The 22704-nt window shown below is 38.7% G+C and overlaps 4 protein-coding genes across 4 annotated transcripts in view; 1 reads left to right on the forward strand and 3 right to left on the reverse strand.

Moving 5' to 3' along the window:
* Positions 1-22704, reverse strand: part of LOC126375676 (putative oxidoreductase GLYR1 homolog) — a 342593-nt gene that overhangs the window by 84398 nt on the left and 235491 nt on the right. The window lies entirely within an intron of this gene.
* On the reverse strand, positions 14-2022 carry LOC126375695 (endoplasmic reticulum-Golgi intermediate compartment protein 2). The gene has a single exon (XM_050022789.1). It carries the CDS (start codon positions 1907-1909, stop codon positions 749-751), a length of 1161 nt encoding a protein of 386 aa, XP_049878746.1. The 5' UTR covers positions 1910-2022; the 3' UTR covers positions 14-748.
* LOC126375728 (uncharacterized) lies at positions 2499-8543 on the forward strand. The gene is made up of 5 exons (XM_050022826.1): positions 2499-2698; positions 4643-4785; positions 5324-5525; positions 6911-7055; positions 7889-8543. Exons 1-4 carry the CDS (start codon positions 2591-2593, stop codon positions 7001-7003), a joined length of 546 nt encoding a protein of 181 aa, XP_049878783.1. The 5' UTR covers positions 2499-2590; the 3' UTR covers positions 7004-7055; positions 7889-8543.
* Positions 15805-20965, reverse strand: LOC126375404 (uncharacterized). Its single transcript, XM_050022311.1, has 5 exons — positions 20895-20965; positions 20035-20182; positions 19074-19197; positions 17136-17321; positions 15805-16538 (listed from the first exon to the last, which is right to left on the reverse strand). Exons 1-5 carry the CDS (start codon positions 20963-20965, stop codon positions 16372-16374), a joined length of 696 nt encoding a protein of 231 aa, XP_049878268.1. The 3' UTR covers positions 15805-16371.

Below are 22704 nucleotides of genomic sequence, written 5' to 3' on the forward strand. Positions count from 1 at the left end.
CAAATTAATCAACTAGGTAGGTAAAAAGATCTATTGAATGTAGGTATAAATGTATAAAAATACTGTTAAATATCTCACCACACTAATTGATACAAGTTTCACAGTTACCTATTTAAGTAGGTATTAGATAATTCAGTTTGTACAAGAGTAAAATGAATATTATAATGAAATTAAATAAATAAAATAAGATTCAAGACAAGCCAGGGGTTGAAACTACCTTGATAAATAATAAAAGAATATAAATCAATATTTCAGGAAGGAGACAAAACTAAAATTCAAAATAATTAATTAAATATCACATTTATATTCCACACAAAAAAAACAGTTCTTTTTTAAATAAAATATGATTCGACATAATGGCTTCAGGTTAAATTCCATCAGCCAGTATTTAAGCATAAATAAATAGTGTATTTCTTTACGTTTACATGTTTCTCATTAGCCAAAACCAGATTTACATAAATACTCAGGCAGTCATGGAAGATGATTTTAATAAATAAATATATCTACTTAAGTAATAACAATAGAAATGTCCCACTCTTCAAAGATTCATATAAATCAAATTCATAGAAAAGAATACACAAGCATAAAAATATATAAGTAATTAAGTAATGCAATAGTTGTGCATTTAAAATAACTGATTCTTATTTAAGACAATCATCAACAAATACTTATTCTTATAAATACAACACTACAATCTCAAATATACAAAGATTCTGTAGATCTACCTTATAACTAAACTTATTAATTATCATTGTTTGATTAAGTCCACAGGAACACTTAAATCTGGCGTAACAAGTAAAGGATTAATTTGCACTGGTCTAGGCTTATCATACATGTGCCGTTGCGATAACACGTTTGGTGCGGTTTTCTTTAATATTGCAGTCCTAACAGTTAAAACTATAGTATTAATAAAACTTATGATAATGTATATACCACCTATAACGGCGAACAGTCTTAATGTAAATGTCAGTATATTTTCCCGTTCTTGATAAACTTTGACTTTTAATGCAGCCATGTCGTATTTGAAGAATATACCGGGCACTCCGTGTGAACCTTTAGAATGACTTATTGGCCTTTCTAGCTCTTTAACAGAGTACTGGTACGTCTTTGTTGACTCAAACGTAGTGTCAACGTCAGTAGGAACAACTTCTACAATATATTGGTACAACATGCTCTCCTCTTTAGTAACTTTCTCATCGCCTTCTAAAGGGTATATGATGCCGTTAGCAGGATTCCCAAAACTAAGTCTGTGTATACGGTGACTAAAGTTCTGTGGCGTGTCATCAAACAACATATTCAAATGAATGTGACCCCTTGGCAAGTGCAGACTTTTCCCCGCAGTTATGTGGAAGTTTCCAGACACTTTATTCAATGTTAGGACTCCATGTAGTCGGCAAGCGTCTGGTCTTCTATTAGGTTTGTTTTTCCGCGGCGGTATAGTCGCTCTCACTGAACCATGACCCTTTTTCCAAAGTAACTGCCAAATAGAATGATATTCTTCTCGTAAATACGAGTTCAAGTACTTCACAGCCTCGAAGGCATCCTGTTGATCCTGCGTCAGTTCAAACCACGTATCTTCCTCTTGCAGTTCACCAAACCCAAAAACACTTTGTGAAGTAGAGTCCAAAATATCGGCGCCAATGTTAGAGCACGGCATTGCAACAGTCAAATCTATGTTAATTCTCAATTTCTCGTCCATATCAGTATCAGGCATAAACTTGAACACTAAGTTACTATCTAAATAATAAGTTACTTCACTGTATATCAGCCAGAGGATAATAAAAAATGTGATAACAGAAAATGTTCCACCAACCGGTGTGCTGTCCACGTATTCTTCTGGAACTTTAGGGAAAGCGTCCAGCTCTTTCACTTTATCCAGCACCTTCTTTTTTCCTCGGTACCTCAACATTTTCCACTATTTTGAAAAACTTGTATTTCTAGTATAACAACAATTTAAAAATATTAATTCTTAAAAAAAGGTTGACGTGTTTTCACTTTTTACTTTTTTATTTGTTTGACAGAAAAAAATAAAAATAATTGTCAGTTTTGGTAACTTGGTTTTTGGTCCTACTAGTTCCAGAGGCACAAAATCAAGCTTGGAGTTATGTTAATTTGTTTAAGTAAGTGGTATATTTCATACATTTTTTACCTCTACCCAACACGTCGTGCCCGATCCAATGATTTACAATGTCCACAATGTACGTAATAACTAATAAGGCATTGAGGTGTGGAATAAAACTTACAATAAATAAGAAATATCAATGCAAGTAATATAAGTAGAAATATAATATAGCAAACACCAGTCAAGGACAAGAAATAATGTGGTAAAAATTAAAAATTTCAAGAGGCAAAAGTATTCAAGAAAAATAATTTGTATGTGCAGGTCCGTTTTGCTTTATTGATGCGGTATGAGGTTAGGGGTTAGGGTTAGACCAAAGATGTTTCAGTTTCTGAACGAATTTTATTTGACGTTTGACTTGACGTTTTTATTTCTCTGTCATTATTCTGTCACATTTTTTGCGATTCTTTCTACTACGAAATCGGAGATTTCTATTTTTGTCCGGTAAACGAGTCATTTACACAAACATTTATGCAGTCGGACGGGGAGGAAACTCTATTGCATTCATGCTTCGACTCGCTGAAGAGTGCAGTCATGGGTTGCTGCTATAGCATTTGTCACAAAGAAACGGATCCACAGGTGACGAATTTTAACTAATTTTGTTGGTTAGTTCGTATAAATCACATTTATTATTGTGATTGGTAATTCCTAGTGTTTCTAAGCTATGCTGTAGCTAATTATTCCAAGTTATAAGCACAATGTAAATGGAAACAATATGTAACGTGTTTTGTATTTTATGTCCATTTCCTATAGGATGTAATGTTACATTGACACAATAAACTTTTTCACACATATGTTGACCTTATCGCTAATTCCTCGTTGAATGACTTTTTATCTGCCTATATTGTTATAATTAATATTTAAGTTTGTTAAATGCTGATTATTAGTTACATATTTCAAATTTTTCCTATACTATTATGATGTGGTTCTTTGTCAAAGAAGTATTGGGCTTGTGTTATTTGTTTCACTATGGATAAACCGCTGAATTATTTGTTTCTCCCATATAAATTCTGCTTTTGTGATACAGTGAGCTTTTTTAAAATAATCTAATCTGAATATATTGAGAATTTGATAAGTATGCTTGTTATGACAATTATGTGTTTGTATTTCTTGATTATTGTGTTTAAGTGACATCACAATTGATGTGATTTATAATGCACACTTAATTTATTAATTTCCTAATACTGTTATTGTTGTCATATTCTTATTGATTGATTTAGAATATGTATATTGTACTTAACACAAACATTGTGGATATAAAATTGATAACTTTTATTATTTCAAAAATTTTAATTCATCATACAAGTTTCAAATAGCCCATGCGTCTATAGACAGGTATATTATAATGTTAATGCATTTGATAGTGACACCTTAACAAATATTGATTGGGATGATGCAATTCAAATTGTTGATATCAACTGGAATTTCCTGTCGGAAAATTCATGAAAATTTTAGTGTTTGTTTTATTTTCAATTCCTAACTTTTGTGATAGAAAATTCTACTTAATATCAACTCGGAATCATGGTCTGAATCATCTCTCAAAGTCTATGTTACGATGTTACCGACACCCCATATATATATCATGACCAGTTCTTAGAATTAATCATTTCAGAATATCACTGGTTGGCCAGATCATGTTGTAGTTTGGTCAGATCAATGAACACAAAACATTTAATGATATGAGCAACTAAATGCATGATGACTTCATGATATAGCCAAAAAATGGCAATCATATCGTAAAATTAGTAACATACTATAGACCAAAATGAAGGAAAGAGGGGTATTTAGTGTTTGACGCAAGAGAACATCAATTGCATGGTATTCTTCTTCTAATCATATTATCCCCTGTTGGGATGTAGAGCTTAAATAACAGTTTTCCACTCCTCACGATCTTTTGTAGCCTCTGTATAAATCTGTGTGTATATATTGCATGGTATTGGTAGTAGATAATTCATGTAAAATAAACAAATAAAGATAAAAGTTATTTTTCCTGACTAAACATAGACAAAAGTCTAATGTATTATTTGTTTATTAATTTATGTCAGCATTCCCAATAATTACTTATGTGTTTAATCAAAACTAACATAAATGTTACAGAAAAGTCAATGTATTTAATTGAGCATATCAACATTCATAAATTAATTACTTAACACTACAAACAAAGTAAAGGCTATGGTTCTTCCACTCTCATCAAAATTTTCAAGTCACTGATATCATTCATAAAAACATAAATAGGCTATATACGTCCCACTGCTGGGCTATCGTTCATAAGCACTTATTTATTTATTTCACAATTTATTGTACTCAGAAACACAGACAAAAATACAAGTTGATTACATACATAACAGACAAACGGTTCACTTCACACACACTTCACATCACACTTTACTCCACACTTCACTTCACCTCACACTTGTTTAATTCGTATTAAATAATCCTGTTTTCTCTGCCCGACTGTAGAATATTCTTGCATCACGTACACTAGGCTTGCTAACTAGTAACCACCCTACTCTATCGTACCAGGAGAGCGAGGTGAACGAGCGCACACGCCTCCTGGAGGTGGCGGAGACGCAGGCGGCGCCGGTCGCACCCGCGGCCGCCGCCGCGCCGCCACGCAAGCCCGACGAGCAGAGCGCGCTCAACAGGATACTACATGAGACGGCCACGTTAGTAACTAGCTTTGATTATAAGTTGCCATAACGTCTTGCTCCGCGTGCCCTAACACATGTGCGCGGGAGGCTTTCAGTGTTGAAAAATACTGAGCTGAAAATATCTGAATGCCATCGAAACGATAACAAGAAGAGGATAGTAAACCAATATGATTTATTGATGATAAGTTTGCAAGATTATATAGGAGCTTCGACAAGAGAAGATAATGATACCAAATCTGGCGGATAGTGCTTAATCTCATTTTAGTTTGAGAGCTCTCATAATACTGTCTCTACTCGTAATCTGTGGCGTAACACCACACTAGCAGCTCAGGCCCGATCCCTTAAGAAAGCTCCACCTGCAGGGTCCGTAGGGCAACCGAGCCGCGCGCGGCGCGAATTATATCGAGGGCTTCGACCAATAAACGTACGACGTCTATCTACGTAGATAGCATTCGCTGCGTCTATTGGTTTCGAAGCCCTCGATATATTGCGCGCCGCAACCTGATCTCTAACCTGATCTCTCATTCTACTACCCCGTGGTCTCCCCGCCCAGGAACGTGATCGACGTGGGCGCGCTGGGCCCGTACGCCCTGGAGGCGGTGGCGTACAACGAGCGCGTGCGCGCGTACACGGCGCGGCTGTGCGCGGCGCCGGCGGCAGTCGCGCCCACGCCGCGCCTGCTGCGGGACTTGCCGCATGCCGAGCGGGCCGCGCTGCTGGCCGGCCCGGGGCTCTCCAGCGACGACAAGGCATTTGTAAGTACACTTACACTTCACAATTACACTTCACTTCACATTTATTTTTACTCTTCATTTTAGAGCTTATGCTTCGACCAATAGACGTCGTCGTTGGTCGAAGCCCTCGATATAATTCGCGCTGCGCGTGGCGCGGCCGTGTAGAGCCCACTGTATAGGAACAAAATAGTTAGTAATAAATGTTGGATAACTGAGATTAGTGATATTTTTGAATCTGAAAAATAGACTTGCCCATACAAAACACCGACCAAAGGAAAGGTACTTACAGGATTGTTGAATTTGGTTTCTTCTGACCCCGGGGTGCTCTGGAGACTGCTAGTGCACTTTCAGATTAAGTTTAAACAGCACAACTTGAATTAATATACTTTTATGTTATTTTAGAAATTTCTTGTACAGAAACGCGCGACGGCGGTAGTCGAGTCAACTTTTTTTTTTTCTTTTTTCGTGGCTTGGGGTGGCGGGACTTTTTGGTGCGAATCAAAGGAGTTTTTGGAGGGATTCATGGTCGGTGCCCTAACAGTAAAAACTAAAAACAACAATTACCTTAAAAAGTCTAAATGCACTAATTTATAAAGTGCTTTAGCTTCGTTTGGCAAGAGGTACAATCAAGCAGACGTTTTTTCGTTACGATTTCACTAACACCCTGTATACACCCACTACTGGTTAATAGTCTCGCCTTAATCAACCATAGGGCGTATGAAGCATACCACCACGGGTTGATTTAGGTGTTTTTACGTCTAATAATTCGTATAATACCAACGGCTTAACGTGCCTCATACACACAATAAACAACAGAAAGATAAGAAATTAAAATAAAAGATAAAGGAACCGAAAAAGAAATTACAAAGTGAAGTTAGAAGATAAACTACAACAAATGCAATCAGTGGACGTATGACTCAGACTCAGTGAATAGTTAATATCATGTGAAATTTTCCGTCGCAAAAGTCATGAAAGTGACTTAGGGGATATCTCGTTCTGTTAGTGTTTTAAAAAAAAACTCTTTTTCAACGGAAAATTCCACTTGACAATAACTCGGAATCATGAGCTGAATCATTTATTTACCTCAGTTACGGTATCTATAAAAAACTTGACACCCTAGTAAAACGAGATTTTTTCGAAACTTTTTACGAAAGGTCAAAACGAAAGTTTTCTTTGGAGTTTGTATGGAAATACTGTCCTGTGCCTACATAAATAAAACCAAACGTTGTACTCATTGTTGCTTAATTCATAAAGAAAATTTGCAAATAAGTCGAAAAATGACATTGAATTTTGATTATCTTAGACTAGCTTCTAATTCTAGATTAGCATTTTATAATGTATTTTTTGACCCAGTCAGATACCCTATTATCATGCAAAATTACGAAAGACGTGTCTTTTTTTACCAGATAACGAACGCAGTGAAGCGAGCAGCGGCGGCGATATCAGAGCTCCGAGTGGAGCACCACGAGGAGCTGGTGGTGCCGTTCCGGGTGCCATAGCACCCCGCCCGCTCGCAGCCCCGGACTTACTACTCCTACTAGACTGCTCTAGGTGAGAAGCTAGAGAGATCTATCTGTATGTATGTGTGAGTGCGTGCAACCGTACCTGCGTGCGAACGTGCGTGCGAGACTGCGTACAAGCGTACGAAACGGTTGAGCGTCGTGCTCACGATCCGGAGGTCCCGGTTTAAAATCCCGGATAAATCACAAAAAATCACTTTGTGATCCCTAATTTGGTTAGGACATTACAGGCTGATCACCTGATTGTCCAAAAGTAAGATGATCCGTGCTTCGGTAGGCACGTTAAACCGTTGGTCCCGGTTATTACTTACTGATGTAAGTATGTAGTCGTAACATAAGTCATGTTAGGGATCTATTGCGGCTTAATAATAACCCTGACACCAGGGTTGATGAGGTTGGTAATCCACCTCAAAACCCACACGATAGAAGAAGAAGCGTACGAATGAGCCACCGTGCGTGTGTGCGGACGTGCGTACGAGCGAGCGCGCGAACGTACGTGCGTGCGACCGTGCGTACGAGTGTGCGAACGAGCGAGCGTGCGTGCGTGTGTGCGAGCAAATATGCGTACGAGCGTCGGAACAAGCGTGCGTCCGTGTGTGCGAGCGTACAAACGAGCGAGCGTGCGTGCGTGCTAACGTGCAGACGTGCTTATGTGCGTATGGGATTTAAACATAGCTGGTGAGGAGTGGGTGTATACTATACACCTCTGCCTACATTTTCTGGGATACAGGCGTAATGCCATTTGTCCGGCCAAGTAGTTAAAATTTAATGCCATCTGCGGAAAATCTACAATAAGTCACGTTAAAAAAAGGCGTAAAGCCATGTTATATTAAGATCTAATTTTATTTATTTTTTTTATTTCAGGATCCAAAAGAAGAAATATTAGGTCATCTATCGGGTTATTTTTAAAAAGGTATTTATGTATTATAATTTCGTTTGTCTTAGAGTCAACAGAATTTTAACTTTCGAAGCATTGGACCAAATATTCATTTTACTGTCATTTCCCATCTCTCGTTAAGTTCATAGACATAAACAATAACCAGTATTTAATTTTAAGTATGTAACAAGAATAGCACAAGGTAATATTCAATGTCAAACATATAGAAATGAAATTCGTGGGCAGAGAAACTAAACACACAGCCCACTGCTGGGCACAGGCCTCCCTTCAACCGGAGGTATGGAGCGTACTCTACCATGTTGCTCTATTTCTGGTAAAGAGCAGGTAACTTTTGAAACGTCTGATCTTAAAAACGAAAGAAAGAGATTTCTTTCTTTCTTTTTTTAAGACTTAAATTCTTTAAGACTTTAAATTCAATCGAATTTAGGAAGCTGGGGTGGGGGGGGGGGGGGGGGGGTTAAAATGGCCGCATGGAAGCAATTCACCTAAGAAGGCAATGTTGCAATTTGACATTTGCGCAAATAAAAGTGAGTGCGCAATGCAAACAAATGTCAAATAGCAATATTGCTTTCTTAGAAGAATCGCTCCGATGTGGCCATTTTAAACCCCCCCCCCCCCCCCCCCCCCGGTACCAAAACTAGCTTGTTATTGATTCATGGTAGGCGTCTGTAAACTATTCTCCAGAGTTTAAGCATATCTAAAAGCGAATTTCATTTCTATACGTCTTTTAATCTAATGCCACCGGTCTTTCCTGACCTTAAATAGGTTTTCTTTTATAGAATTCGTAACCATAGGTAATATCTTGTATTATACTGGGCGATTGTAAGCTGTTGTGGAAAAATGACAGATTAAAAATTAGAAACATGAAAAACAAACGACGCACTTCGATTATAATTGGCTACTTGACTGTTTCCGGATAAATATTATGAAAAAATCTTTCTCGAAAAAGACTTTATATAATAGAAAAAAAAAATAATTTCGCGCCAAAACGATTGATCACGTGACTTTTGCCCAGTGACGTTACATTTAAATAAAGAAACTGACGAATAAGTAGTATAATACCTAACTTGTAACCTAACAGATAGATTTTGTTTATTTTGTGATATGTGACGTCACACGAAGCTCAATCATGGCCGCCCATTTCGGTTCTTGTAATACACATATAAAAAAACGCATTCTTATTTTGTAATAATCTGTTTAAAAATGTCCTTAATAAAAATAGTTTTATTTTGTTACCATGTGTTAGGTTTTTGGTTTGAGTTTGTGTTAAGAAAAATTTAATCCAATTATCGAATGTCATATTTTCCCCAACGGAATTTGATATTGCCCAGAATGCAGTATGTTTGAGGATACTTTGTTTAGATTTAAGATGATGACTTTCAGAAATGCTTAATTTTTAGTCTACTATTTTAAGTCAAACCTTTGCGTTACTGTGCCTTAGCAATGACTTATCTTAACAACACATTTAAATTAGCTCAAAAGAAGTACAATCGGTAGCCTTATTGCTAATATCTTCCAGGCAAGCTTAGATCTTGTTGGATTCCGAGTTAGCCCTGTTCGGAGAACGAGGTATACATCGTTCGAATCCCGGTTCGGGCTCTAAACCACTGAATTCGACTTTATCTTAAGTTTCTAGCGCAATATAATTAAGTAGTTGGCAATAACTTAAGTATTTTGATTTAACTGGCAATATACACATTGAAGACTAATTTTGTCCATAAACAATAGTTTTTAACTTTATAATCTGTGCCACTCTCGATGTGTCTAAGGCCTAATATTATGGGAAAGATGGACGATGACTGAACGTATATATATTGTACATAGATATAGATTTACGTAGAGTGCGTATTCATGTCGAAGACATTTTATACCTCGTAAGCAAAGCAGATTTTTGACAAATTAAATTGAAACCCTACTGCCTAGAGCATAAGGTTGTTATTGCTATGGTATGCTCAAACGAGCCACGTGAGAGGTCCGTTGATCTGATTGTGTCCTTGACGACTTATCTATTCGGGTAACACTGGGCACAGTCACGAGCAATATAATGTACCTTTAGGACTCTGTCGCACTAATATATTTGACATTTAGTGAGACTTAACAGTTCAATTTGTCAAAAAAGTTAATGTGACATGGTACCAAAGTGTATACATATTAATGCTCGTGACCGTACAGCATTATTAATGGCGTCGCGTATGTTATCCAATGGACAGTATAATAAAACAAGGTATGCTCAAAAATTACAGCCTCTGTGGTCTAGTGGTTAGAGCGTTAGGTTCGATTCCCGATGGGGACATTGTCGAAATCACGTTGTGAGACTGTTCTTGGACTTTTAAGGCCTGAATCACCTGATTGTCCGAAAAAGTAAGATGATTCCGTGCTTCGGAGGGCAAGTTAAGCCGTTGGTCCCGGCCGGCTGGTTAGCCGTAAAAAACACACCTCCACCAACCCGCAGTGGAGCAGCGTGGTGGAGTATGCTCCATACACACTCCGGTTGGTTGAGGGGAGGCCTGTGCCCAGCAGTGAGACATATATAGGCTGTTTATGTTATGTTATGCTCAAAAGTGACAGCTAACATTTCAAGGTTAGCCGCGCTGACGTCATCTCACCCTGTATTGCCATTTTGTAAAAAATAAATAACTCACGACCAATGTTTTAATTGACTTTGCAGGACAATTTTGAACTTACATACTTAATTAATATGTCAAGTGATATAATCTTGATTCGTTAATCAGTAATTCGCTTAATTTTCAATAATAAAACGTAAGTCCTTTGGAACGTTGAAGCTGCCAATTTAATGGTAACACTTATGTAACACTTACGTCATCGGTCGGCTAGCAATGGCGGCTGCTCTTCCGTGCTTCGGAAGGCACGTTAAGCCGTTGGTCCCGGTTACTACTTCTGATGTAAGTATGAAGTCGTTACATGAGCCACGTCAGGGGCCTTTGGCGGCTCAGTAATAACCCGACACCACGGTTGATGAGGCTAGTATTCACAACCCATACGTTAACAAGAAGGTTTTCATAGAATTGAGCATAACTTGTTTTATTATAGCATGATCCAATGATTGTCGTGGTAGAAAGGGACAAAGACAGTGCCAGTCTGCTCTTTCTTGGCCCGTTTTTGTGGCAGAGTGCACCGACGCGTTTACGAAGTATATAATGTCTAGATTCACGTAAGCATAGATTTAACAGTTTTGCTATTTAAACGAGCTTAGGCCAATGTGGGTGTTTTGCACGGAATAGAAGAAACAGGTTGGAAGGAAGTGAGCGCGAAACACGCGCCATGCAAGTATGAGCAAATAGTTCCTACTTCAACTTTGCATTCCGCTCGTCAAACTTTGCGACACACGGAACTTCGCGATAGTGTATTAATAGGTCGTATGGAATTTGAGAAGCAGTAAAGCTGTGGAATTTGAGAAGCAGTAGAGCTGTGGAATTTGAGAAGCAGTAGAGCTGTCGTAGTTATCTGTTCGCAGGAGCAGGGGGGTTAAAATGGCCACATGGAAGCAATTCATCTAAGAGAGCAATATTGGAATTTGACATTTGCGCATATAAAAGTAAGTGCGCAATGCAAACAAATGTCCAATAGCAATGTTGCTTTCTTAGATGAATTGCTTCGATGTGGCCATTTAACCCCCCCCCCCCCCCCCCCCCCCGCCCCCCTCCAGTAGCAAATGAGAGTGGGGTTGAACAGAGGACAGCCGTTCTCATACAAAATGCTTGTTAGGCCTTTCCATCCTCTTTCTTCTATCCCGTAGTATTTTACTATTCTACAAGCTAGACGCTCTCATACACAACGTCATGAGTCTCCATAATGATGGAGTTTCCAGGTTACGTTCTCCAGAAAATTTATATATATGGCGCCGTTGAGAGTTGCCTTCGTTTACCCTTCTATATTCATAGATAACAGACATTTGCATCTTTTATCTTTGTCTTTGGGTATAAATAATGACCCTTGTTATTACACTCGGACACAACACATCTTCCACCCATTATTATTCTGATCAAAATAAGGATAATCAACATAGATAGCACCATAATTCTATTCGTAATGTGATCCAAATATCAAGCAACAATTATTTTTATTTATACATGCGTCTGACACATTATCTATCTATCTACTCAGCCTGTATCCACCCACTGCTGGGTATAGGCCTCCTCTTTCACGCCATTTTCTGGTCCTGTGAAAGTCTCATCCACTGTTTTCCACTACAAGCAGCTGCTGATTTGCATTACATTATCATCATTCATCATCAATTTAAGAGCCACGCTCTTGTCGGTGCAGCATTTTCCAAGCTACTTGTTTAGGGAGAAATAGGGCAGTGGTTTCCCTTTTGCCTTCCGCCCCGCAGTACTCTGTCTGACGCAAGTGGGATGGCGCCCAGAGTAGTCTTATTTCAAAGCCGTACTAGCACTCCTGTCCTCCGCCTCTGAATAGTACTGACAGTTACTGCTGCCCTCTGTCATTACAGTTTAGAATAATTATGTACCCGTTCAATGAGAAAATATATAGATGACGGTTGGTAATCCACCTCACAATCCACACGATAGAAGAGGAATGAGAAAATAGGTTATTATCACGTTAAATTTGTACAAAGCCATCTATGTTACATTGAGGATTGTAGCCTGGAAAGTCCCCCATTAAGTGATTAACATCTGAGCTTCCGTGGTCCAGTTGTTGAGCATTAGGCTCATGATCCGGAATCCGAAGGAATCAGGTCCGAATCCCGTTGGGGACACTACGACAGAAAATAGAGGATGATAGCGTCTTGCTTGCAGTAGCGTAATTTGCCCCTTAGCTATTTGACAAGTGATGCCATTTTTCTACAATTAAAAAATATGATTTAAAAAAAATACTATTTTTTTTTGTAAAAACCAAGCTGTACTCGCAATATTCAACGAGTAGAGTTGAGGTTGAATTACATCTGGGGGTAAAAAGGCCATATTAAAACAATTCATTTAAAAAGCAATATTGCTATTTGGCATTAGTTGACATTGCGCACTTACTTTTATATGCGCAAATGTCAAATTGCAATATTGCTTTGTGGCCTGACCCCTTGGCCGCACCGCATCGTACTTTCTATAGTTATATTCTATCCGCTCTATGTGCGGTCGCTTTATCTCACTCTAGTAAATGACGGTTCTGAGTGACAGAAAAGGATAGAAGCATAGGTAAGTGGAATGCGGTGCGGCCAAATGTAGTTCAGACCCTTAGGATGTGTTTTCACCAAAGCGGTGAACAATGACCATTATAGCGTGCGAGAAAGCGAGAGAAAAAGTCTTTGTTGCTCTTTCTCTCGCGTGATTAGTCGATGTCTGCGTTACGACGAGCGGAGGCTCCTCTCCGTTTTGGTGAAAATACCTAATGGTAAAATAACGGACGAGAAAATTCGAGAATCTTCTGTTAACCCCCCAGTGGGGTAAAACTCGAAGACATATTGACTAGACTATGTTAAGAAGACATAATTACATTCATAATCAGCGGTTAGCCTATACGTTCGAAAAAAATATAGGATCTCGAACTAGTTTATTATGTCCATACGACTTGTAACAATTTCCATGGTGCAAAAAAACAAGGTATGCTCAAAAGTGACAGTTAACATTTCAAGGTTAGCCGCGATGACGTCATCTCCTACGTTGCCATTTTGTAGAAAATAAATTACCCACGACTAATTTACTTTGCAAGGCAATTTTAAAACTCTCAGTAAAAAAAAATACCCAATACCCACGACGAATGTTTTTAATTGACTTTGCAAGACAATTTTTAACTTAGATTATGTACAGTTTTACTGATTTTTATATGTGACAAGTAATAGTAATTAAGTACGTTAGTCAATAATTCGCTTAACTTTCAATAGTAAAATTTGAATCCTTGGAATGTTGGAGATACCAATTTAATGGTAACACTAATGTAACACTTACGTCATCAAACTTTTCATAGGATTGAGCATATCTAGTTTTGTTGTACCATGACAATTTATATTAAGTAACATTATTATTATTATTTAAAGAACATGAAATCTTATATCAGCCTCTTTACCAAATAGGAAGTTGGAATATTAGAACATTAAACTTGGCATTAGTTCTCTCAAAAACTTCATTATTTTTATACTTTGGCAACTCTAAAAATATTGCCATGCCATCTTGCACTTACGATACGTGCTAGAAAAGAATAGTGCTAGGTTTAGAAACTCTTAAGCTGAAATAAAATTTAAGTTTGTCAGTCTTTGACGTGACTTATTGTAGATTCGCCGCATATGGTAATAACTACATGGTCGGATAAATGGAGAGCGCTGAGGGCTCTCAAAATTTAAGACAACAGGCCTGAGGGTGCCTAGTTGGACGCGGACCTCAAGGGGTCGTCTGAGAAGGTTATATTTAAAAAAATTAATCGAATCTAGTGACCCATTAGCGAGAAACGCTGAATGAGGTGAATCGGTTTGGAATCGAGGTCCTGAAGTGTTTGTTGTCACGAGGTGGCCACCTCTATGGATAGAGTTATCGGGTCGTCAGGATCGCATACTACGTCCTTCGTCCGTCAAACCTGGCTTCGCTGACTTGTTTATGTACTTCTCTTTCTGATATACGTTTTTTTTCTGGATACAAGTATGTTGCCAATTTGAAGTTGTAAAATTTTAATTTCTTTTGGAAAGGGTCTAAAATATAATATAGGTGTTAGTTATAGACCTTAGATAGTCCTAACAAATGTTTAAAATCTGATTTTATTATTCCTTCGAGTACTCGAATCGTATCGACTTGTTTTAAATATGTCTTTTTCTAATTTAGGCTGTGTCTATTCTATTTTTAAAGCAGTTTTTATAACGACTTTCTATCTCTGTCTAACACTTATAAGAGTGGATAAGAGTAAGTGAGAGGTATTTAATTTTTTACTTTTTGATTGGTTAACTTTGAGAATATTTGAGCCAGTTACGTTGTTATATTATGCACATTATTATTGTATGAATAAAGTGATATACGTTTCCATTAAACTGTGTGTTTCTTGCTTATCCTCATATTGAGTTTACTCCTACTTCTTGAGTCAATAAATGATGGGTCCGAAACTTAAGTTCGAATGTCAGTAGTTCGATGAATGCTTATTCTACTGAAATATTTTTCGAAGTATATTTTTAACGAACGATCATTCTTGCGAGTCAACTTGAACGAGGAACGCTTGGCCGAAGCGTTCATCGAACAACTGGAAATTCGAAATGTCAGTTGTTTGACGAATGCTTCGTTCAAGCGTTCCTCGGGCAAAGGATACGAAGTTCGATACAAAGTAGACTCACAAGAATGATCGTTCGTTAAAAATATAATTCGAAAAATATTTCAGTCGAATAAGCATTCATCGAACTACTGACAGGCTTATTTTGGTAGTTAAGTACTTCATTGCCTTTTGGAACATAGTGTTTCAAAAAGTTGGATTCTCAAAATGTTGAATTATCAAACTGATGAATGTTATTTTTACAATAGGCTACATGACAACCTAGACTAATGAGAGTTTCTATTAAAATATTCTCCTGTCGTGTCATCAATTAAATTTATTTATTGTTTAATGTATTGTTCCCGATGGGGACATTGTCGAAATCACTTTGTGAGACTGTCCTTTGTTTGGTTAGGACTTTCCAGGCTTGATTCACTGATTGTCCGTAAAAGTAAGATGATTCCGTGCTTCGGAGGGCACGTTAAGCCGTTGGTCCCGGCTATTATCCGTAAAGACACCACCAACCCGCATTGGAGCAGCGTGGTGGAGTATGCTCCATACCCCCTCCGGTTGATTGAGGGGAGGCCTGTTTATGTTATGTTATGTTTAATGTGTCTGAGATAAAACGGCTTTAAACTTCACAATATTTTGTCATCATAATTTAATATAATTATTGAACTATTACTAAGAGCACTATTTGTGAAGTCTATTTTCCTGGAATTTCTTGCTCCCTATTCCTATTGCATATCAGTCAAGCAAGAATATTACATAGAAAACAAATTATACAAACATTTTGAATATAGCATGGTATAAGAAGACCAGGTATTCTCAAAACTGACAGCTAGCATTTCAAGGTTAGCCCAGCTGATGTCATCCCGCCCTGTGTTGCCATCTTGTAAAAAATAAATTACCCACGACCATTGTTTTTAATTTACTTTGCAAGGTAATTTTGTACTTTCAGTAAACGATTTACGTACAGTTGTAATGTTTTTTTATATATATGTGACAAGTAATAGTAATTAAATAGTCAATAGTCAGTAATTCCCTTAATTTTCAATAATAAACTTTACGTCCTTGAAATGTTGGAGATACCAATTGAATGGTAACACTTACGTCATCAATGGACTAGCAATGGCGGCTTGTCATAGGATTGAGCATACCTGGTCTTCTTATACCATGGAATATAGAATAGAAACTCCAAAAAATACAAACGCTGTCGCTTCCTCTACTCTCCGATAGATGGCGTTGATCATATGCGGTAAGTGTAGAAGTATCGGTTCTTCCATCGTCCATATTTCGGTTCCTCCCGAGGAGGTCCGAAAGGATTCTTCTCCAAAATGACCTTGGCCAGAAGTCCGTGGCACACACCGTAGGTTGTCTCTCCTGTGTTGACGCGTAATATGCGCCGGAGTTCCTCTGGAAATGATGTTCATTTGTGTTTAAAACTAAAATTTATACAAATGTGCTCATAATGCTGCAGCACATATGGTGTGGTATGGTATGATAAAATATGTTGTACCGTAACTTTTCTTACGTGTATTTTGTGTTTTGTGTATATACTGCTATTGATGCACCATAATAAATAATTAATGAGTTCTTGCCAGGATAATGCAGTTTTAGGGCAAGGCAAAGAGAACTATGCCCATACAGCCTTATGTATTTTTTTCTTGATTATGATTAATGAAATGATGAAAGGTGATGACGATGAATAATGAAACCTAAGCCCCCCGGAGTAGACTCCTACTCCGAACCCCAAACGAATTAACTCAAAAGTACGCATAAACTTTCGAGTTATGAAGCGGCTTCTTGGCACGAAGCGAAAATAGATAGGTACACTTAGTTTATTCAATATTCCGTTATACTTAATAACACTATCGCGAATGTTTTCTAACTAACTTAATGCGATCATTAACCACAAAACACCACTTCGTATTATTTAGATTATTCAATGAAGAAAGCAACCGTCCCGTTCCCGCCAAAAAGCCGTGTGCATAGACAATAGAATGAACTTACTCTGCAAAGAGTCATCGTACTTCGGGCGGGTGGAGAACGTAGATGGATGGTCGACGTACTTCTCGTCCGGGGGGTGGCGGTATGAGCCGCGGTTGGTGGTGTCGGGTATGGCGATGTCATCGGGCAGGTGGAGCGTCTGCAGCGCGCGCGCACGTCTCGTCAGGTTCACTGACATGAAGGGGAGCTCTGGAAGGGGAAGAGTTACATACAGTGTCCCATCTAATGACATGGCCTACTTGCTCGCGGGAGGACCTGATGGGCGCTTCCACCCGTGCTGTTGCCAACATATTGGGCTGACAAGATTTCGGTCTGTTTAAAATGACTTGTCATCGACTCGAAAGAAAGAAGTAACTTTATGAAGTAAGTAGATGCCATATCCATCGCTGGTGGTAGGGCGAATCTCTGCTATGTGTCTATCATATTATCATTTTATGATGATGTGTGTGGCCTAAACTACATAGTATGCGCATGCATTTATCTATCTTAATGACATGTATATTTAAATATAATATTTTTTATTGTTATATATGAGCTGTGAAACGTGGACTATGACACAGAGAGACAGAGAGAGATTGGAAGCGTTTGAGATGTGGTGTTGGCGAAGGATGGAGGGTATAAGCTGGACTGAAATGGTGTCAAATGAAAAAGTGCTGGAAAGAGTTGAAGAAAAGAGAACCATATTGAAGACTATAGAGAACCGGAGAGGAAATATGATTGGCCACCTGATACGACACGATTCATTTATAACAAACATTATAGAAGGAAAAATTGAAGGGAAGAGAGGAAGGGGTAGACCTAGGATAACATTTATGAAACAAATAAAAGAGAAGGTGCAGGTCGTGTCGTATCGGGAGGTGAAGGTTTTGGCGGGAAGAAGAGAGGAATGGCGGTTACTCCACCGACAAGAGCGCAGCTCTTAAATAGAGAGAGAGAGAGAGAGAGAGAGAGATATGAGCTCGAATGGCACTTAAAACTTGCTGGACAAATGGCGAACACTGAATACTGTGTCATCATCATCATCTCCCTAGCGTTCCCGTTTTTCACAGCGCCCGCTTGCCTAACCTGAAGATTTGACAGGTCCGGTTTTTTATAGAAGCGACTGCCTGTCTGACCTTCCAACCCGCGAAGGGAAAACCAGCCCAATATTAGGTTAGGTAGGTTAGGTCACATACTTCCGAAATACGTATCTCGGGAATGTGGGTTTCCTCACAATGTTTTCCTTCATCACTGAGCACGTGATAATCATTTATGATCTAAGCATGAATTCGAAAATCATTGGTATAGACCTACGCTGAGATTCGAACCTGCGACCTCAAATTAACAGTCAAGCGTTCTACCAACTGGGCTGCCACGGCTACTCACTTACGGGTCACTTTTTTGTGAGCCATGAGCCATTCATAACATGGGATTCCGAAACAATGGTTGCGATCAACGATCGAGAAGGTCAGTATCGGCATATAGGTATGGGACCGATTTTGAGATCCAGCCATCAACCCTCGGTCTACCATGAGGAGTGCTTCTGATTGGCACCTTTCGCTAACACGTACTCACCTCTTGCTGGCTCTTCGGATCACTCGCATTGAGACTTATCAAAAAGTCGGTCTTTGTCACCAGCCTGACACTGGGCTAGGCCTCCGTGGTCCCGGGTTCAAATCCCGGTGGGGACACAACACGAAAATCGCTTTGTGTTCCCTTGGTTATAGGACATTACAGGCTGATCACCTGATTGTCCGAAAATAAGATGATCCGTGATGATCCGTGCTTCAGGTGGCACGTAATCCGTTGGTCCGGGTACTACTTACTAGGTTAGTCGTTACATGAGTCATGTCAGGGTCCTTTGGCGGCTCAATATTAATCCTGACACCAGGTTTGTTGGGGCTGGGCTACCTCACAACCCACACGATAGAAGACGGCTAGGTAAATAAAACGCTTACTTACCTCTAGAACAGTATTTGACGAGATACTCGGTACGCTTCAAGTCCTGGATCTCATGTTCGATGGGGGTTGGGTTGATGTCGCCCTTCATGTACTTCTTGTGGAGCTTCGGGTAGTCTTCTTCGAACTGGAATTAACAGGGGTTTTTTGCCAGACTGCTGCTGTCCTACTGCTGGTAGGCTCTGACCAAGTAGTCAATGCCATATGCGGCAAATCGGCATCGGCATAATCGGCTTATGCGGCATAAGATGTTAACTGAGGTGTAGCCAGAGGTACTTACATCCATCGCAAGATAAACTAAGTACCCACACCTCACCGAGATTTCTGTTAGACCAACGTGATAGGTGAGCCGTATCGCCATCTATAATGGCCGAACTATCTGTGTTAGTGATGAATGATTAAATAACTCCTTGGTGCAAGTCCGGTACCGGAGTTTGAACCGGCGCTTCTTAGTAACCATTCCATATTTATGGAACACGATGTTAGGGTCCACATTGTATAATACCTCGTGCTTCACGCCGCGACTTGTGCTCAGTTGGGCCCTTTTATCTCAGGATGTCCACTACTACCTTATGATCGGTCTAATGAACAGCCTATATGCTTTTTGTAATTGTTTTGTGATTTTTTTAAAGTGATGTTATTGTCTTGTTTTTGTGTGTGGCGTCCTTTTATACACTGTAAGTACAATTCAGAGGCGGAGGACAGGAGTCCTAGTATGGCTTTGTAGACTACTCTGGGCGCCATCCCACTTGCGTCAGACAGAGTACTGCGGGGCGGAAGGCAGGAGGGAAACCACTGCCCTATTTTTCCCTAAAAAGTAGCATGGAAATTGCTGCACCGACAAGAGCGTGGCTCTTAAATTGATGATGATGTCCTTTTATATAAACAGTTTATATTCTATTCTATTAGCTTAAGGCGTAATAGCTAATTATCGGGGTACCTGTAGGTATTAAAAAATACGTACCCTCTCAACAGCCTTCTTGTAATACTCATGTTTCAATGGACACAGCATATCCGGAAACTTTCGAGGCGCATCCTTCGCCTTCAGAGCATCTCTACTCACTCCGACGATCAGGCAATCGTCATCTTTGGGGTGACGGCGTGGACTCTTGCTGTGGATGAAAAGGTAGTATACATAAATACATACACATAAATACATATACCTACACTACACATTATGCACTTATTACCCATAGGAAGGGCTCACTCAGATGTGATGCTGTTGCAGTTTCTTGTCATTTCTTCTCCTCAGCCATAATACCTTGCGAAATGACCTTTAAATTCAAAAATGTTACATTGACCTTCACCAAGTTTATCCATGATAATTACGTAATTTCTGAATTCTTTCTGACTATCTAGTGTGTTTAAGTATATTATATTATTGTTCTTCTATCGTGTGGGCTTTGAGGTGATTACCAACCTCATCAAGGTTAGTCCGGTTATTATTGAGCCGCCAAAGGCCCATGTCATCAGTTATTATATTCTTTACTTAGAATGAAAAATAATACTGCGTATAAAACGATACTCTCGGCCCCAGCGCGGTGGTCGCTATACTAACCTAACCCATTTAAGCTGAATAGTAAAGTACCTTTGCCTATCCTAGTACTTAATAACAACATTAGCAATATCAAAGTGCGTAATTTTAGGTTATTATGTAATCGATAGTATGAAAAATAACAGAAAAAAAGTGATTACTTATCTGAAACACTAAAAGTTTCGTCACAAAATGAATGATTCTTATTAAGATTCCCCGTCGATCTGTATAATATTCCGATTGTAAACTCCAGCCATGTAGTAACTTATTCGAGAAAAGAAAAATCTTACGGTTTCGGCTTCTCGACATAGTCGACCATATACAAGGAATGGTAGTCGATTTCTCCGTCGAAAACCGACATGTTGAGGTCGTGCCGTTAATATTGTAGCTATTAAAAAAACTTCTAAAAAAATTATATCAATCAGACAGGAGACTTGAAAAACCGATGTTCACAACAGAAAGTTCATTGACATTAAAATGACATGGGTCACCAATGAACGAAATACTTACCTATGTAAGGAGTTTTTATTTAAAGCTGTACCTAAGTCTACGGGTACATAGCAACACGGACCTACGCATGCAAGGTCCGTGCAAAACTCCTGCGTATTATTTTCCAAAATTTTATGAAGACTATCGTATAAGTAAGTAATATAAAAGAATGATGTTGTTCTTAAAAATAAGTCTGACTTGGGCACCGAATCCGTTCATAGTAGATATTAGGTAGGCAAGTACCTAATATAACGTAGTTCGTAAACTGTATTGTAATCATGAACACATTTTTTTGTAATTTTCAATCTGAGACTTTTAACCATGGAGATGGTATACCTACATCGTTTTACCAACACAAAACCACCTAACCGCGCCAAAGAAAAAATTTAAAAATAATAAAACAATATTGTGTCATTCATTTCGAAATGTTATTTCGTGGTTATTTCATAACTTTGTTATAACAGTCACATTTTCATGTTTTCTAAAAAAATATTTTTGACAAAAAATTAGGGATTCAAAATCGTGAGAAAAACATTTAAAAATCTTAATTCGCCCGTTATGTAAAGTTTGCTTAAATTACGAAAATATTTATAATTTCTTTTAAGTACGTAATAAGAATTATAGAAAAGTACACAATTTATTTTAGTTGAAGATGATTTTCGGGACGGAGCCATATGGTGATCAGTTTTTGACGACGTATAGGAAAGATTATCTTTGGCCTTCCTACCACTCAGCATCTAATAGGATAGAAGGCCACGCTATGGACGCAAATCCCAGGTAACTGTTAGATAATATGTATGTTCGGTACCTAGTCGTGAGAAGAATGCGCACGCGCATAACAAACCTGTGTGGCTTTCATTGACGCACTCACGGCGCGCGGCTATTCGTAAATACCTAACAGCCTAATACTTAACCATAGAATGAGGAACTAGCTTTTGCAATAAATTCGGGGTAACACCATACCCCTTTGTCCGTTGGAATGTAAACCCCACCGTCGGTGGGAATGGCTGGCTGGTAGGCTGTCAATGACTTTACAACATTGACAGCCTACAGACAGCTATTCAGAATAGGTATTAATTTTTACCGACTTTAAAAAAGGAGGAGGTTCTCAATTCGACCGTATATTTTTTTTTTTACTCTCACTCGCAATATAAGCGCGGTGCTGTGAACATCTATTTTTTATAGTGCTCAGAGAAGGGCTTAGCTCTCCCTGTTTGTATGTTCCTCATGTGATCTTAAACCTCATTACATTCATTCGTGTTTTTTGTAATCAAGCCCCGCCTGTCCGAACATTTTCTAATGTACTTACCAATTTTTAGCTTCCTACTGCGAAAAGTCCCATATAAAATTTCACGCTTTCTTTGAAGAAGTTTGGAGTAATTTCTGGTTTTCTATGCTGCTTGTCGTCTCGAGCGTGTCATAAAATTCGACCAAGGGATTCTAATATGATTGACAATTTATGTGCAATAGGTTTATCCTTTTGTAACCATAAGGTCCATTTTAGTTCAACAGAGGCTGCAAGTTGTCTTTGATTACTTCTGGCTTTTCTCACACCCCATTAGTGTATACGGGCGTGAATTTAACTCGAATTTTACCATTTCCAGGCCGTCA

This window comes from Pectinophora gossypiella, chromosome 19, assembly GCF_024362695.1.
Source record: "Pectinophora gossypiella chromosome 19, ilPecGoss1.1, whole genome shotgun sequence".
NCBI classification, from domain to species: Eukaryota; Metazoa; Arthropoda; class Insecta; order Lepidoptera; family Gelechiidae; genus Pectinophora; species Pectinophora gossypiella.

Coding starts and splice junctions, on each gene's coding strand:
- LOC126375695 (XM_050022789.1), bottom strand. CDS start 1,909: ATGTTGAGGTACCGAGGAAAAAAGAAGGTGCTGGATAAAGTGAAAGAG.
- LOC126375728 (XM_050022826.1), top strand. CDS start 2,591: ATGCAGTCGGACGGGGAGGAAACTCTATTGCATTCATGCTTCGACTCG. Junction 4,786..5,323: donor ATACTACATGAGACGGCCAC/GTTAGTAACTAG, acceptor CTCCCCGCCCAG/GAACGTGATCGACGTGGGCG. Junction 5,526..6,910: donor CCAGCGACGACAAGGCATTT/GTAAGTACACTT, acceptor TTTTTTTACCAG/ATAACGAACGCAGTGAAGCG.
- LOC126375404 (XM_050022311.1), bottom strand. CDS start 20,965: ATGTCGGTTTTCGACGGAGAAATCGACTACCATTCCTTGTATATGGTC. Junction 20,183..20,894: donor TATGTCGAGAAGCCGAAACC/GTAAGATTTTTC, acceptor TTTCATCCACAG/CAAGAGTCCACGCCGTCACC. Junction 16,539..17,135: donor GTACGATGACTCTTTGCAGA/GTAAGTTCATTC, acceptor CATCATTTCCAG/AGGAACTCCGGCGCATATTA.